Raw genomic sequence first — 13,028 nt, forward strand, 5'->3', positions numbered from 1 at the left:
TACTTTGTGTGTACTCCGTTAGTTCCCTAAAATAATTAGAAGTAAATTGCATGCAGGTAGTAATTATTGAAAATAATGGTTGTAGGGTCTTTTTTTTTTTTTTAGTTAAAAAAAAGTGCAAGAAAATTGAGATTTCTTTTAAGATGGACCCTGGTTTCTTTCTAAAAACAGTCTGAAAGTACTTCTAGGCTTTCCCTTCTTATGGACTGGGCTGACTTCTTTTCTCCTGAGAACACTGACTAAGACATGTTCGGCTACATAGCAGTCACTTTGATTTCCTGTATACCTGATCCCTTGCTTCTCCAAAGCAATCTGTGGTTTTTTTTGTTCTCACCCTTACAAAAATGTTTCTTGCAATTTCTAAAGCATCAAAGTGAAATCTCAACATTCGACTTGGTAATAAACATCAGACAGTTTCACTTTTATGAGTAAAATAGATCAATGAAGGAGCATATATTTACTGGGAAGTTATTTTAGCCTAAAAAATCTTAAGTTGCCATTAATTTCAAGTATATTTTTTGTCAGACTTACATAAGCTTGTTTCTTTTTCAGGTGTGGTGAAACAGTCACCAAACGAGAACAGTTTAATGACCTCTCAATTGACCTTCCTCGAAGAAAGAAATTGCTTCCTTCTCGATCAATCCAGGATTCTCTTGACCTCTTTTTTCGGGTATGTAGTTTTGGGGTTGTCTTTATTCACTGTGGAGTAGGTGTAGATTCTTTATCATATGGAAATTTTGATTGTGTAGCTGATTATTAGTTTCTATGACAGTAGTTGCAGACATGTGAAATAATTAACTTTTCATTCTTTTGAGATTTGGAGTTTAACAGTAGATAGGAGTTTCTTATTGTAAAATATTGTGATAAAATAACTAATCCTTACAATACTGCTATGAAATAGGTAAACTTCCCCATTTTGTGATGGAAGAGTTGAGACAAAGGAGGAGGGAGGCAGTCAGATTGAGACAGTCACTCAGGAATTCCTGTTTGCCCTCCTGGGCTAGGATGCTTCAACAGCTTATGTACCAGTCTAAATTGGCATGGAGGAAAAAGGTCATGCAAATATAATTATTAAAAAAAATAGTTGTAGTATGTGGATGCTTATCTTGTAAATAGATCTTCAAGGTGAGATTTCTGAAAGCTGAAAATGAGCCTTACCTCTATGAATTAGTGTTGCATTTTGTCATATCTCAAGACAGATCTGTGTTTTTTCTACATTTACAGATAGTGTTTTTAACAGAAGAAAAAGCCTAGCAATTATTCTAAAAGGTTGTGGAGGTCTTATACGTACAATTTTAAAAATTCTTAAAATTATAGTGGTGTCCTTTGGCGTCCCTTAAAGAAAAGGGCTGTAGAAATGTTTGATGGCTAAGACATGTAATTTGAGCACAGTGTTGCTTCCCCTTTTGCTGCCTGTTCAAAACTCTACTACAGTGCAGCACATCCTTGACAAGTTTAGATGAGGATAGCTTTTCAGGAATAAAGTTGAGGTTTTGAAGAAAAGAAAGAAAACTTCCACCAAAGGTTATTAGGAAAACAAAAACAAGGAAACAAATCTGTGTATGAGAGAGAAAACCATAAACCTTGCAAGATTGTCACCTCTCTTTGGAAGCTGATTTGTCTCGGCTGTGGCTAATTCATTGGTCTGCAATAAACTTGCAGGAAAAATTCCACCTGTGTTAGCAGATAAGTTGTCATGTTGTAAGCCCTGCTACCTGCCTTCTCACCAGATGCCCTCTCGTTAGGTCCTGTTGCAGGTGGTTATAACTTTAAGTGTAACTGCTGTTTTGAAGAGCTTCCGTCACAGCCAAAAGCAATGTCCCTTCTGTTGAGATCTGTTTGATGTGTCTTTTGTTCCACTAGTCATTTTTGTGTTCTCTGAAACAGGCAGAGGAAATCGAGTATTCCTGCGAGAAGTGCAATGGAAAGTCTGCTGTTGTCACACACAAGTTCAACAGGCTTCCCAGGTACATGTTGACATCTGCTCCTCTCTTTCCTGGAACCACGTGTTACAACAGTGCAAGCAAAAGTCCCTCAAAGAGTAAAGCTGAGAAAAGGGGTGGGACAGTGTGTATGATGGTTAGCATGTGAGAAAGATGCATGTGCAGGCAGTATTTAGTCTTCATGCTGTTCTTCCTCTAAAGAAGCTCTTTTGGGCACCCTCTGCAACTCTTTTTTTTCTTCCTCCCTATCAACTACACAAGGAGGGCTGAGTTTTCCCTTTCCCCTTTTCTTGTGGTTTCTGGAATGCGAGGGAAGCAGAAACAATAAATATATTCTGGAAATTTGATATTTTGTGCTCAGCTGACCTAATGAGCAGGACTGAGTTAGAGACATTCATTCAAGAAGGTCTATAAAGGGTTTTGCTTTAATCAATTAATTCTTCCCATGCTGATAGCAGTTTTGTCTCTGAGTAAGCATGACACTTTGAGGCAGAATGCAGACACTTGGAGGCTCAATGCACACTCAATAGTTCCTGACCTCATGGCTGGGTTTACTTCATTATTTAGAGTGGAAGTGCTTAGAGGCAGGGATCATTTTCTCATGGGATGTAAAGCTACAAGAGTCTGTTGAGTGACTTTATCTGCCCCATGTCCTTGTCCTGGGTGTCCTCATACTGAACCCTGTAACCTAGTAGTTAGATTGCGTTTTGCTTAACTACTGTATTTATGCTAACACTGCAAAACCGTTGTCTAAGTTTTTTAATATTAGCACAACACAAGTGATGATACAGCTGAGTGATCTAAACAGACAGTACAAAGCGCAGCATGAGGGAGAAGGTTCTGTGTAAGGAGACCTTTTCAGGTTCTTTATACTGTTGTGATCAAAAGCTCTCTCAAAGAGAAAGCATCGTCATGACAGATAAACCAAGTTCACATCTTGCACTTGGCACAGTTCTCCCTCAATTCTGGGCAGCTGTGTGATCCCTCCATCGCAGTCTTGAACACCTTGGAGTAGTATACTAGCATTCTGGCCTATAATGATAATATTTTAATTGCTTCCTGCATCTTACTGTGTAGTAGAAAATAATGAGTTTGGTAAGAGCTGCTGACTTCTGCTCGACTGAAGAGCAAGGTGATGCAGAACAAAGCAGGAGGCCTCTGGAGTCAGCAGAGTCTGCACCTTGCACTAAGTTGAGTGGTGGGCAGGAGAGTAATTACCTGTCTCTTGCCAGATAAGAGATGGGTGGTATTTCCTCACCACGCTGAAGTAAAAATCATTTTAGTCAGGTGAATGCATTTTGTAAACTTGGATTTTGAATCAGTTTTCTGACTTCTGTCTTGAGATTAACATTTGTCCGTCTCTGGTATCTCTCAGGGTCCTGATTCTTCATCTGAAACGATACAGCTTCAATGTAGCGTTGTCTCTCAATCATAAAGTCGGTCAGCAGGTGGTTATTCCAAGATACTTAACCCTACTTTCACACTGTACTGAAAGCACTAGGCCGCCACTGACCCTGGGATGGAGCGTCCATTCTGCCATGTAAGTGTACAACTCGTGATTGATTGCTGCCATGTTAAGCACATATACCTCATATATCTCCTCTAGAAGGTATCTGGGCAAGGAAGTATTAAAATTCAGATGTGCACTGCTAATTTGTAATGATGCCATCATGAGAACATGTATGGAAAGGAAGCACGATGGAAGCAGTAGGAAGAGTTGGTGGGGCATTACCTAGGGAATATTTGGTAAGATGGAATTCTTCACTGTACTCAAAAATAGCTTTCCTGTCCCTTTTATGAGAACTTTTGTCAGTAATTTGTAAAATTTATGCCTCTTGGTCCAAGATAATCTAGATTACGTGTTCCTTCACAGCACACTTAACTCTGCTTAGGAGATGCAACATCCTACCTTTTTCTGCTAATATCCACTTAGACCTCCTGCGCTGTCATTAATTTTTCAGTGTCCTACCTGTGCCACTGTTATATCTGAGCACTTCACAGGCTGAAAATACTCTCTCCTTTTCCCTTATATCTGTGCAGCTGCTTGTCCTGAGACCCAGAGATTAAATGTGCCAGCTGTCACATAGGAAGTCTGTGACAGAGTAAGGAAAAAGAATTCCTCGGGTCTCTTGTGGTTCTTGCCCAGTGACATAACCTCAGTAACCCTAGGGAGCTAGGACGCATCAGGTGTATGTGTTCAGCAGTGTGACAGGCATTCTTGTGCTGAACATTCAGTGATGTTTGAGATCGACGTGGATCTTTTCCAAGAGTTTACTTTAACAATAGAAATCTTGACCTCTTAAATGTAACAAAAAGCTTAAACTAACCAGAGAAAAAATACTTGAAAATATATTTGAAATAGCTTTCCAGTGGTGCTTTTTCAGTCATTTAAACCATTCTGATTGACCAGAGAGTGGAAAGGTGACTAGGCTGGAGAGAAGTAGCTCTAGTTTGAGGGGGAAAATTAGAAAATATTTGGAGGCCACCTGGTAGATAGATGTGTAATGATACTGAGGGACTTGGAGGAGCCAGTGAAAGGATCAAATGGAGTGGAAAATTTGTTCAGAAGAATCCAGGTAAGGGAGGAGAAACAGAGATGTGGGACATGCCGGAAAACCAGCTGATCCAGACAGCAGCAGGAGACTGTGGTTTGGGAGCAGGAGCTCAAGTGTTGGTGGGAACCAAAAAAAAAAAGGAATGAATTGTCTTGACATGGGAGCTCAAAGCCTTTCATTTGTGAGCTTGTCCCCAAGGCTGCATCGCTAAGAAGTGAATCAAGTTTAAAGGATTATATACGGTTTTGAACAACTGTTGTATATTTATAGCATGATGGAGTTATTAGTCTAAATCTATGCAATTAGCAAGTACATAATGGTATTCTACTTGTTCCTTTGGTCATGAATTTGCATGCATAGCAGACAAGTAACCACTTATTTTTTAGGTACTGTAACTACTGCAATAAGTACTTTGTTTTTTCAATAGTTCTCGTCCATTGAAAGCCTCCCAAATGGTGAATTCCTGTAGTATAACCACTTCCACGCCTTCTAGGTGAGTTACAGCTCAGAAATGCCTGTGGCTTGAGATTTCATTGGATAATTTTTAAGGCGTTTTAAAATTTTCTAATTATTCTTCTTCAATATTTCCACTTTTTCTGTTTGTTTTCTATTTTTTTATTGTAGTAAATTATTTCAACTGGTGTCTTTTTTCATATCTGAGTTTTACATATGTTACATGCTAGCTGAAATTAATATCAATGGTATGGTTTGCCTAGTTGACACAACCACCTTAGCATTTCTCTTGAGAACCTTTGGGGACTTGTAAGAAAGCGAAGATGATTTTTCGTTTTCAGACTAATCAGCAGAAAGAGAACTGAGTTTAGTTTGTACAGATGATTTGTCAGTGCCAGCTATCTCAAACTAGCTTGCATTTGTAGTTGCAAGTCACATATGTAAGAAGCAAAATGTCTTCTAATTCTGCAGTTTCAGCTATTTTCTCTCTTCTGGCTCTGTGGAGCCCCAGTGTGTGTTTTGGGAGCAGGTGATTAGTTCCTTGAGTTTATTTGCAAAGATGAGAGGGCGTTGTTCTTATTAGGCCCTTTTGAAAGGCCAGTTTTTGATATGGCGAAAAATGTGCTATCACATTGGATAGTTTTGCATTGTGGAATACTTAGAGACCACATTTCCTAACTGAGCAGTAATCATGACTTTCCCAGGCTCCCTTGCTGGGTAATAAAGCACAGAATCCTCAGTCTTAGAAGCAAGAGCCACACACTTAGTAGCTGTTAAGGCTGTAAGTTGCTATTGCAGGCTTGAAGAAGGTATGGAAGTTAACCTAGTAAAAGACTGATTTTTTTTTTTTTTGATTTTTTTTCTGAAAACCCTGCCTCCTATGTCAGTCGTTGCAATTTGTTCCCCAAATTGTATTGCCCCACAATGTGAAAATCGAGCGTAACACTTCTTTAGCAGTTACTTCGAAACAGATTTCTACAGTGCTACAATGTCATGGAGTTTTATAGCCATGTTTTTAATTTACAGAAAATACACTTTCAAGTCAAAGAGCTCTGCAGCACTCTGTGTAGATTCTGACAGCGATGATGAGCCGTTGAAACGTTCCGTTGCCCATAGCCAAAGGTTGTGTAACATACAGGGTAGAGATCAGCAACAACTGCAAGAAGAGCCAGAAAAGGTAAGGGGAAGAACCACAAACTTGCATATACATAGATCCTGTATGTGCTCATGTCTGGCCTGTGCTTTTCTTAGCATAGACTGTGAGTAAAGTTGATGTAAGATAACTTTTTTCTCCTAATTAGCACTGCAGTGCTGGAAGGGAGTGTTTTGCTAATTGACCTCTCTGTACAGTTGTCTTGGGTTCCCACTGGGAACAGAGGTAATTACTTGCAACTGCATTTAGGTTTTCAGGTTATGTATACCAGCTGCTTAGCAGTTTTGTCAGTCCTTTGGGTAACTTTTACTGATAACATTTCCAGGCTGAAATATAGTGGGCTGTCAATAATAAAATTATGCAGTAAAGCCCTTGATTTAGTTAGATCCAGTAAAAGTTGGGCTAGTCAGAAATATTCAGTTGAGAGACTCCTCCGCAAGTTTTGTTTGTGAGGAAGTGTAAGTAGTCTCTATCGCACAAGCCCTGTGAGTGCAGAAATTTTTGGCAATAAAGCCTGTTAATTTGAATAGCAAATTAATCATAGGCTTTCCAGCCTGTTGTGGGAGAGAAACAGTGGTGGTAATGATTCCACATAAGGGACTTTATTCTTTGTGGCCATGCACGTTGGCCACTCCTCAACCACAGGGCTGACCAGCCACCTGTTATCTCTCCTTGTTCTCCTGAGAGGACCTGCTCCTGGTCGTTGTCTGTGGAAGCGGCATTACTGCTGCTGCACTGTTCCCTTGGTTGCTTCTCACCGTAGCTGTGGATGAGGCTGCATTAGGGGCTTGGCAGTCCCTTGGTGGCCAGTGTATCTCCCACAGGGCACTGTTTGCGAAACAGCCCTGCCCTGTGGGAGAACAGCTGGAACAGCGGCTGGATACGGCATTGGGTTGAGGGGGCAAACAGCAGTTATAGCATCATAGAAGAGTTTGGGTTGGAAGGGATGTTCAAAGCTCATCCAGTCCAACCCCCTGCAATGAGCAGGGACATCTTCACCCAGATCAGGTTGCTCAGAGCCCCGTCCAGTCTGGCCTGGGATGTCTCCAGGGATGGGGCATCCACCACCTCTCTGGGCAACCTGCGCCCGTGTTTCACCACCCTCATTGTAAAAATTTCTTCCTCATGTCCAGCCTGAATCTCCCCTCTTCTAGTTTAAAACCATCACCCCTTGTCTTATCACAGCAGGCCCTGCTAAAAAGTCCGTCCCCATCTTTCTTATAGGCCACTTGTAAGTACTGAAAGGCTGCAATAAGGTCTCCCCGGAGCCTTCTCTTCTCCAGGCTGAAGTGAGCAGAACTGCAATTTCTGCGAGTTCTGCCTCTGCAGGTGGAGTAGTATTTGAAGTAGTTTTTGAAAATATATATTTAAAGCAGCCTGTCTTAGAACCTGAGCTACTTAAAATCTATGCAAATAATTTCCAATAGGAAAGTTCTATTCAAATAATGCAAGATACTGTTAAGTCTTTAAAGTCCAGCCGCTGAGTTAGTGTTAGTTGTTGGCAAAGTGCCTGGAACTAGAGTTTGCTGAAGAGCTAAACCAGTTTTGACGTTGGTAGCCTGCAGGTGCAGAGAGAGAAATCAGAATGCTTAAAAAGCAGGTACTCGGCTTTCCTTATTCAGTGCAAGAATAGATGTGAGGAGAGAGTTTGAATTTGTCAGTTCTAATTCTTGGCGGGCATGTTGTCTAGAAATAAGCAGTTTAGTTGGGTAATTCGTTTGCTAATCTTGTTTGATAAGCCAGTTTTGATACAAAATGCTGTATAAAACTAGTCTTGTTCATCAAAAGCTTGCTGTATAAGTAAAAAGCACCAGTTAACAAAGTTCTGAGATCCGTCCAAATGCACTTTGAAATAAGACCAGGATAAGTGCATTCTGATAGAAACTAGTTTTCCCCATTTTTTAACATAATATAGGAAAAAAATCTAAACATATGGTAAGTAGTGTAATTGTATAAATATGTATACATGGAGATTAACCTCCTGATTAAGTTAATATAAAAATCATTGAAATTACTGTAGTAGTTGTAAATCAGTATGGTGTAGGAGTGGATGAGCATCAGTTTTAGGAAAATTACTAAAGAAGGAAAAATTCAGATTAAGACTGCAGTGTTTTTCCTTTCTTCCAATTCAAAGTTGTTCTTTTCTCATTGGGAAAGAATAATTCCCCCCTTTCCCTGGTTAACTGTTTTCTTACTTGGTTTGCAGAGTCCTGCCCACCCCTTGAGATTTCACATGGCAAGTCTGCAGCACCAAACCTAATTTTAATTGCTCTTCGTACCAGCCTGATTTCAGTTCCTATTCTTCCATCCCTGTGTTCAAGTTCAATTACTCTCATGTTGCTGCTTCAGTCTTTGTTAAGAAACTTGCAATTTCACTACTTGTGCCTCAGCACTGACTCGCCAGAGGCTTGAGGATTCATCACAACATAAAGGTGGAACATGAGTGTTGAAAGGAAGAGTTACCTGGTGTGTGTTAATCCACAGGGCCTATAAAAACTGGTTGTAGTTTATATTTAAATATTATTCCTTGGAGTGAATGTAGCTACAAAGGTTGTCTCTCCATTGACTCTCATATAACTTATCTGTTTAACGTTGACAGAGCCAAGCTTCCACTCCCTTGGGTTAATAAAATAAATTTGAAAGATCTCCACAGAAATGTAAAGCTGATGTTCTATCCCTTTTTATTCAAGCACTTAATCATAGTTCCATTTATCTCTAGGGTTCAAAAAGAAGTAAAATGGAGGGTGATAAAGCTGAGCTGGGTAATGCTAGTTTTGACGGGATGAGCGAAGATGAGCTGCTGGCAGCTGTCTTAGAGATTAGCAAAAGGGAAGCTTCTCTGTCTCTGAGCCATGATGAAGATAAACCCACAAGCAGCCCAGACACTGGTTTTGGAGATGATGAAATTCAGGAATTGCCGGAAAACCTGGAATCTATGGAGATGGAGAAACCCAAAGCATCATTAGACTCGGGTAAGGCAAAGCAACCGTCTTAATTGGTCTATAGTGAGCTAAAGTGGGTCACTGATAGCAGTAGTTTAGTATGTATGGTGGCAGAATCTGGGTACAAGAGCACTGCTGAAACTGCCTGACTTCCTCGGAGTTCTCTTGCAGTTTCGCTGTGTATAAAGTGTTTAATTCATTGAACTGTGAAAATGTATTTTACTGTGTGTCTGTCACCTCTCTGATAAAGGTAACATCATCTTTAGAGTTAATTTCCATTTTTTTTTCTCCTTGATTAACACATGCTTCCACTGCTTCCCGTACCAGACAATTCAATTTACTAAGATTTGGCAGCGTCTGGAACCTAATCTTCCGTAATCAGAAAGTATTTTCATTTCCGTAGCTGTTGCAGCCTGGGCAGCACAGTAGCGGTGTTCCCATTGCTGGTGTGTAAGAGCGATGTCTGGAGCGTCCAAGACCCCAATGCTTTCATAAACGCAGGTTTTTTTGTCACTAATTACTAATTAATTTAGCTCTATCTCTGTAATTTTTTGTAATACTTATTCGTGTGAGAGCAGACCCTTGAGTGTAAGAGACTGGGCCTCCGACCCAGAAACACGGTTAAGTACAAGAAGGAGCCTGTTTGATCTCAGTGTGGGGAAATTGAGTCTCTAAGTGTTTATCATGTGTTACATGCCTTCCATCAGACTTTTACTTCTAGTAGCCTGGAAAAATAAGCCAACAGTATGCTATTCTCCTCTAAGAGCCAGGAGGTTAAATATTCACAAAAAAACCCTCGCTCTATTACCAAAAGTTGCATGTGTTTCAATGGGCAACTCTTGATATTTTGCGTGTTGGAAGGCAGGATATAAGAAAACGAAGTCTGTGGTCAGCCTTGTTTGTGCCCTCCTTTGTATACACTGGTGTTGTGTGGAGTTGTGAGACTGTGGCCATATAAATGTATCTCTAGCCAGGTTTTCTTTGGAAAGCATAGTGTAATTATTTGAAGACTGTTGTGACACTTAAGCAAAAAGTATGTGTTTAATAAAAGTTTCTGTATTTTCTGATTAAGAATGCAATTAAATGCTCAACATTGCATTCAGCTTTCTATATTTGACTGTGTTTGACCAAAAACCCCAAGTACCACTCAAAGCACACAGTTTGGCATTCAGCTGAGATGGGTATCTCTGTGTGGTGAGTTACTAGTTACAGCAGCTGAATGTAACTTACCATGAGTTTACCATCTTATGTTCTGTTTAAAGGAAATATAATTGCAAAGGATGCATCAGACAAGATGGTTCTAAACATGTAAACTTTGTCCATTTCTTGTTACCACTAGTAATACATTTATTTCTAAACATGTAATAGTTTGTGGTGCTTTCAAAAAAGGCTGATTTAGATATGACAGAAGATGTATTTTCTGCTACATGATCCTCAAATAACAGTTGTATGAGTATTTCTTCTTACACTGGAAGTTTTCAAAGGTCATGTAATAAATTCTGTTTTGTTTTTCGTCTTAAGAGGATTAGGCTGATGGATTATAGTTCTGGTTCTGGTGATCTCGTGTTTAAGAGGCTGCAGATACTGAGAGTGCCTTGTATAATCTTTGCTAGTAACTAATGAGCAGATTCTGAAGTCTGCGTAGGGCAAAACTAAAGTTTTGCATGTTGCTGCATGATAGCTGTTGGAGCAGGTCCTGACTCTTTCTCAGCTGCAAGCAAACGGGAGAATCAAAGTGTCCTGCAGCTGCAGGAGGAGATGCGTGCAGTGGTTCAATGCATGTTCGTTCCAGAAGTCTTGTAAAATACTTCTGCCATAGTGTTCGTTTTAAAGGTGAACTGAAAAATTATAATGTTCTTGCACTTTTAAAGCTGTAGATAGCGTTCACAAGATTGAAGCTCTTACCTGAAGTAAAAGTTGACGAATATAAACAATGCTTCAGATTTGTGCTTCCCTCTATCTTACATATGATTTGGCTTTAGTTTTGGCTTCATCTATAGTACTCCAAGGTATAATATGCAATGCAAATTTTTATAATCAGTCGTTCCTTCTAGAGACATTCAAGTGTCAGCTTCACGGCTGCAGAAATCTAGTGCTGCATGACATCTTTCTTTAGTTAAAATTTATGTTTCTGAGTGAACATAAAAGGCTAAGAAGAGAACAGGTTTGAGGATTAATCAAATGGTTCATCTTACATCTGTTAAAATAAGACTTTTGAGCTTTTCCCATTTGACTGGTGTGTTTTTTTAATGGCCAGTGAGCTCTCCCTGTCAATAGATGTCACTGTGCTGCAAGGATTGTGGTGATTTAAGAGGATTTAGCTGGTAACAAACAGAAGACCCAGGAAAGCGTAACTGTACTTTCTGCTTCCTCAGGTCCTGCCAATTTCACTGAGATAACTAAAGATTTTGATGAGAATAAGGAAAACAAAACTCCGGAAGGCTCCCAGGGGGAGGTTGACTGGCTGCAGCAGTACGATATGGAGAGAGAGAGGGAAGAGCAAGAACTCCAGCAGGCGCTGGCTCAGAGCCTTCAAGAGCAAGTAAGAAATGAAGTTTCCTTCCTTGAGTTGTCTTGCCCAACACTGGAAACCCGATGGCTAAAGGAAAACTTGTGTTCAGGCAGTAACTGCAAAAGGATTCTGTTGGGGTTTTTTGAGAAAAACAGATGAAGAAAGGTTTGGGTTCTTCTAGCTCCAGTGTCAGTGGGGTGACAGCACTGGGCACGTTTTGTATGTACTTTGGTAACTGTATATCACATCACAGACCTGCAGATTTCTCAAAGCTTTCCTTGCACATTTATACACTGCCTTGTAACATTATATAAAAATGATGATAAACTAAAATGTTGCTGTCTGTCACTGAGAACCAAGCCCACCTTTAGCTTCCCTGGCAGTTGCTTCTTGCAGCGTGTTTTATCAGGACTGAAAGCAGCAGGTTTGAAAGCAAAGGCTAAGAATGGCCATGCCAGGTCAGCTTAAAGATCTGTTGATGCCAGTGCCTTGTTTCTGGTGCTAGCAAGTAAAGCGTGCTTAGTAGAGAATATAGGAACTGACCATTTATGTGATCCTTCCCTGTTAGTAAATTGAAAAGAAATCACAAATAATTTAGTCAAAAACAAGTCCTTTAAATCAGACTTGGAAAGAACTGGGATCCTGGGTTGTGTGCTGACTGCCTGTGTTCCACTTGAATTTCAAGACCTGTAACTGATTTCCACAAGTTTAACGGAGCTGCTGAGAGTGAAGCAAGCGCTTAGCCAGGTCTTTCTTAAAATAGGTGCCCTTGTCTGCTCTCTATTAATACTAAAGCTGTCATGGTTTTCCTTATGAGATCTGATGTTTCCATGGCGCTTGGATTTTTCTCTCCCATTACTCATTATGAGGTGCTGGTTGGTATTTTCCATGCCAGATGTAGCTTTGATTCAGCGATGCTGAGTAGTTTAACAAAGATTCCTAAATGCTTTAGAAATAGTGAGATAAAAGGCCTCATGCTAGTAATGTAAAACTGGCCTTTGAGTGTTGTTCTGCTACAGTTCTGAAGCGAAAACCTGCTGCTCTCATGATTCAGGCATGGAAATGCAGTAGCTGTGGTTATCTTGATTTGAAATACGTAGTTAGGGTTCTGCATTCAGGTGTACTCATGGCGTTCAAATCCTGAATTAAGAAACTGGCTCATTAAATATTATTGACTGGCTTGCTGTAGCTCTGAGCTTCCGAGAGTGGTGGGAGGAACAGTGATATTATCCAAAGATTAGAAGGGTTTGTTGACTTGAAGTTTCTTCACTACTTGTTCATGGTAATGTTTTTAAGATCTGGTTGTTTAGTGGTGGTGTCTTTTGCATCCTGCCTTTGTGAATTACACCTGTTACATAAAACCACTGGCTCTGCTTTCAGATGTCTTACAAATAATAAAATCTGTCAGAATTTGATGACTCTGTCCTCAGCTGGCTTTGGGCAGAAGAAGTCTAAATTTTGCCGAAGTGT

General features: G+C 40.1%; 1 protein-coding gene across 3 annotated transcripts in view; it reads left to right on the forward strand.

Moving 5' to 3' along the window:
- The window catches only part of USP37 (ubiquitin specific peptidase 37), a 36,468-nt gene that overhangs the window by 14,406 nt on the left and 9,034 nt on the right, over positions 1 to 13,028 (forward strand). For all 3 annotated transcript variants that reach the window (XM_080346822.1, XM_080346820.1, XM_080346821.1), the window contains 7 exons: positions 553 to 670; positions 1,888 to 1,967; positions 3,319 to 3,483; positions 4,926 to 4,991; positions 5,978 to 6,128; positions 8,824 to 9,076; positions 11,422 to 11,588. In XM_080346822.1, the coding sequence (XP_080202948.1) occupies positions 553 to 670; positions 1,888 to 1,967; positions 3,319 to 3,483; positions 4,926 to 4,991; positions 5,978 to 6,128; positions 8,824 to 9,076; positions 11,422 to 11,588 (1,000 nt within the window). The remainder of the gene's footprint in view (positions 1 to 552; positions 671 to 1,887; positions 1,968 to 3,318; positions 3,484 to 4,925; positions 4,992 to 5,977; positions 6,129 to 8,823; positions 9,077 to 11,421; positions 11,589 to 13,028) is intronic.

This window comes from Nesoenas mayeri (assembly GCF_963082525.1).
Source record: "Nesoenas mayeri genome assembly, chromosome: 6".
In the NCBI taxonomy this organism is placed as follows: Eukaryota; Metazoa; Chordata; class Aves; order Columbiformes; family Columbidae; genus Nesoenas; species Nesoenas mayeri.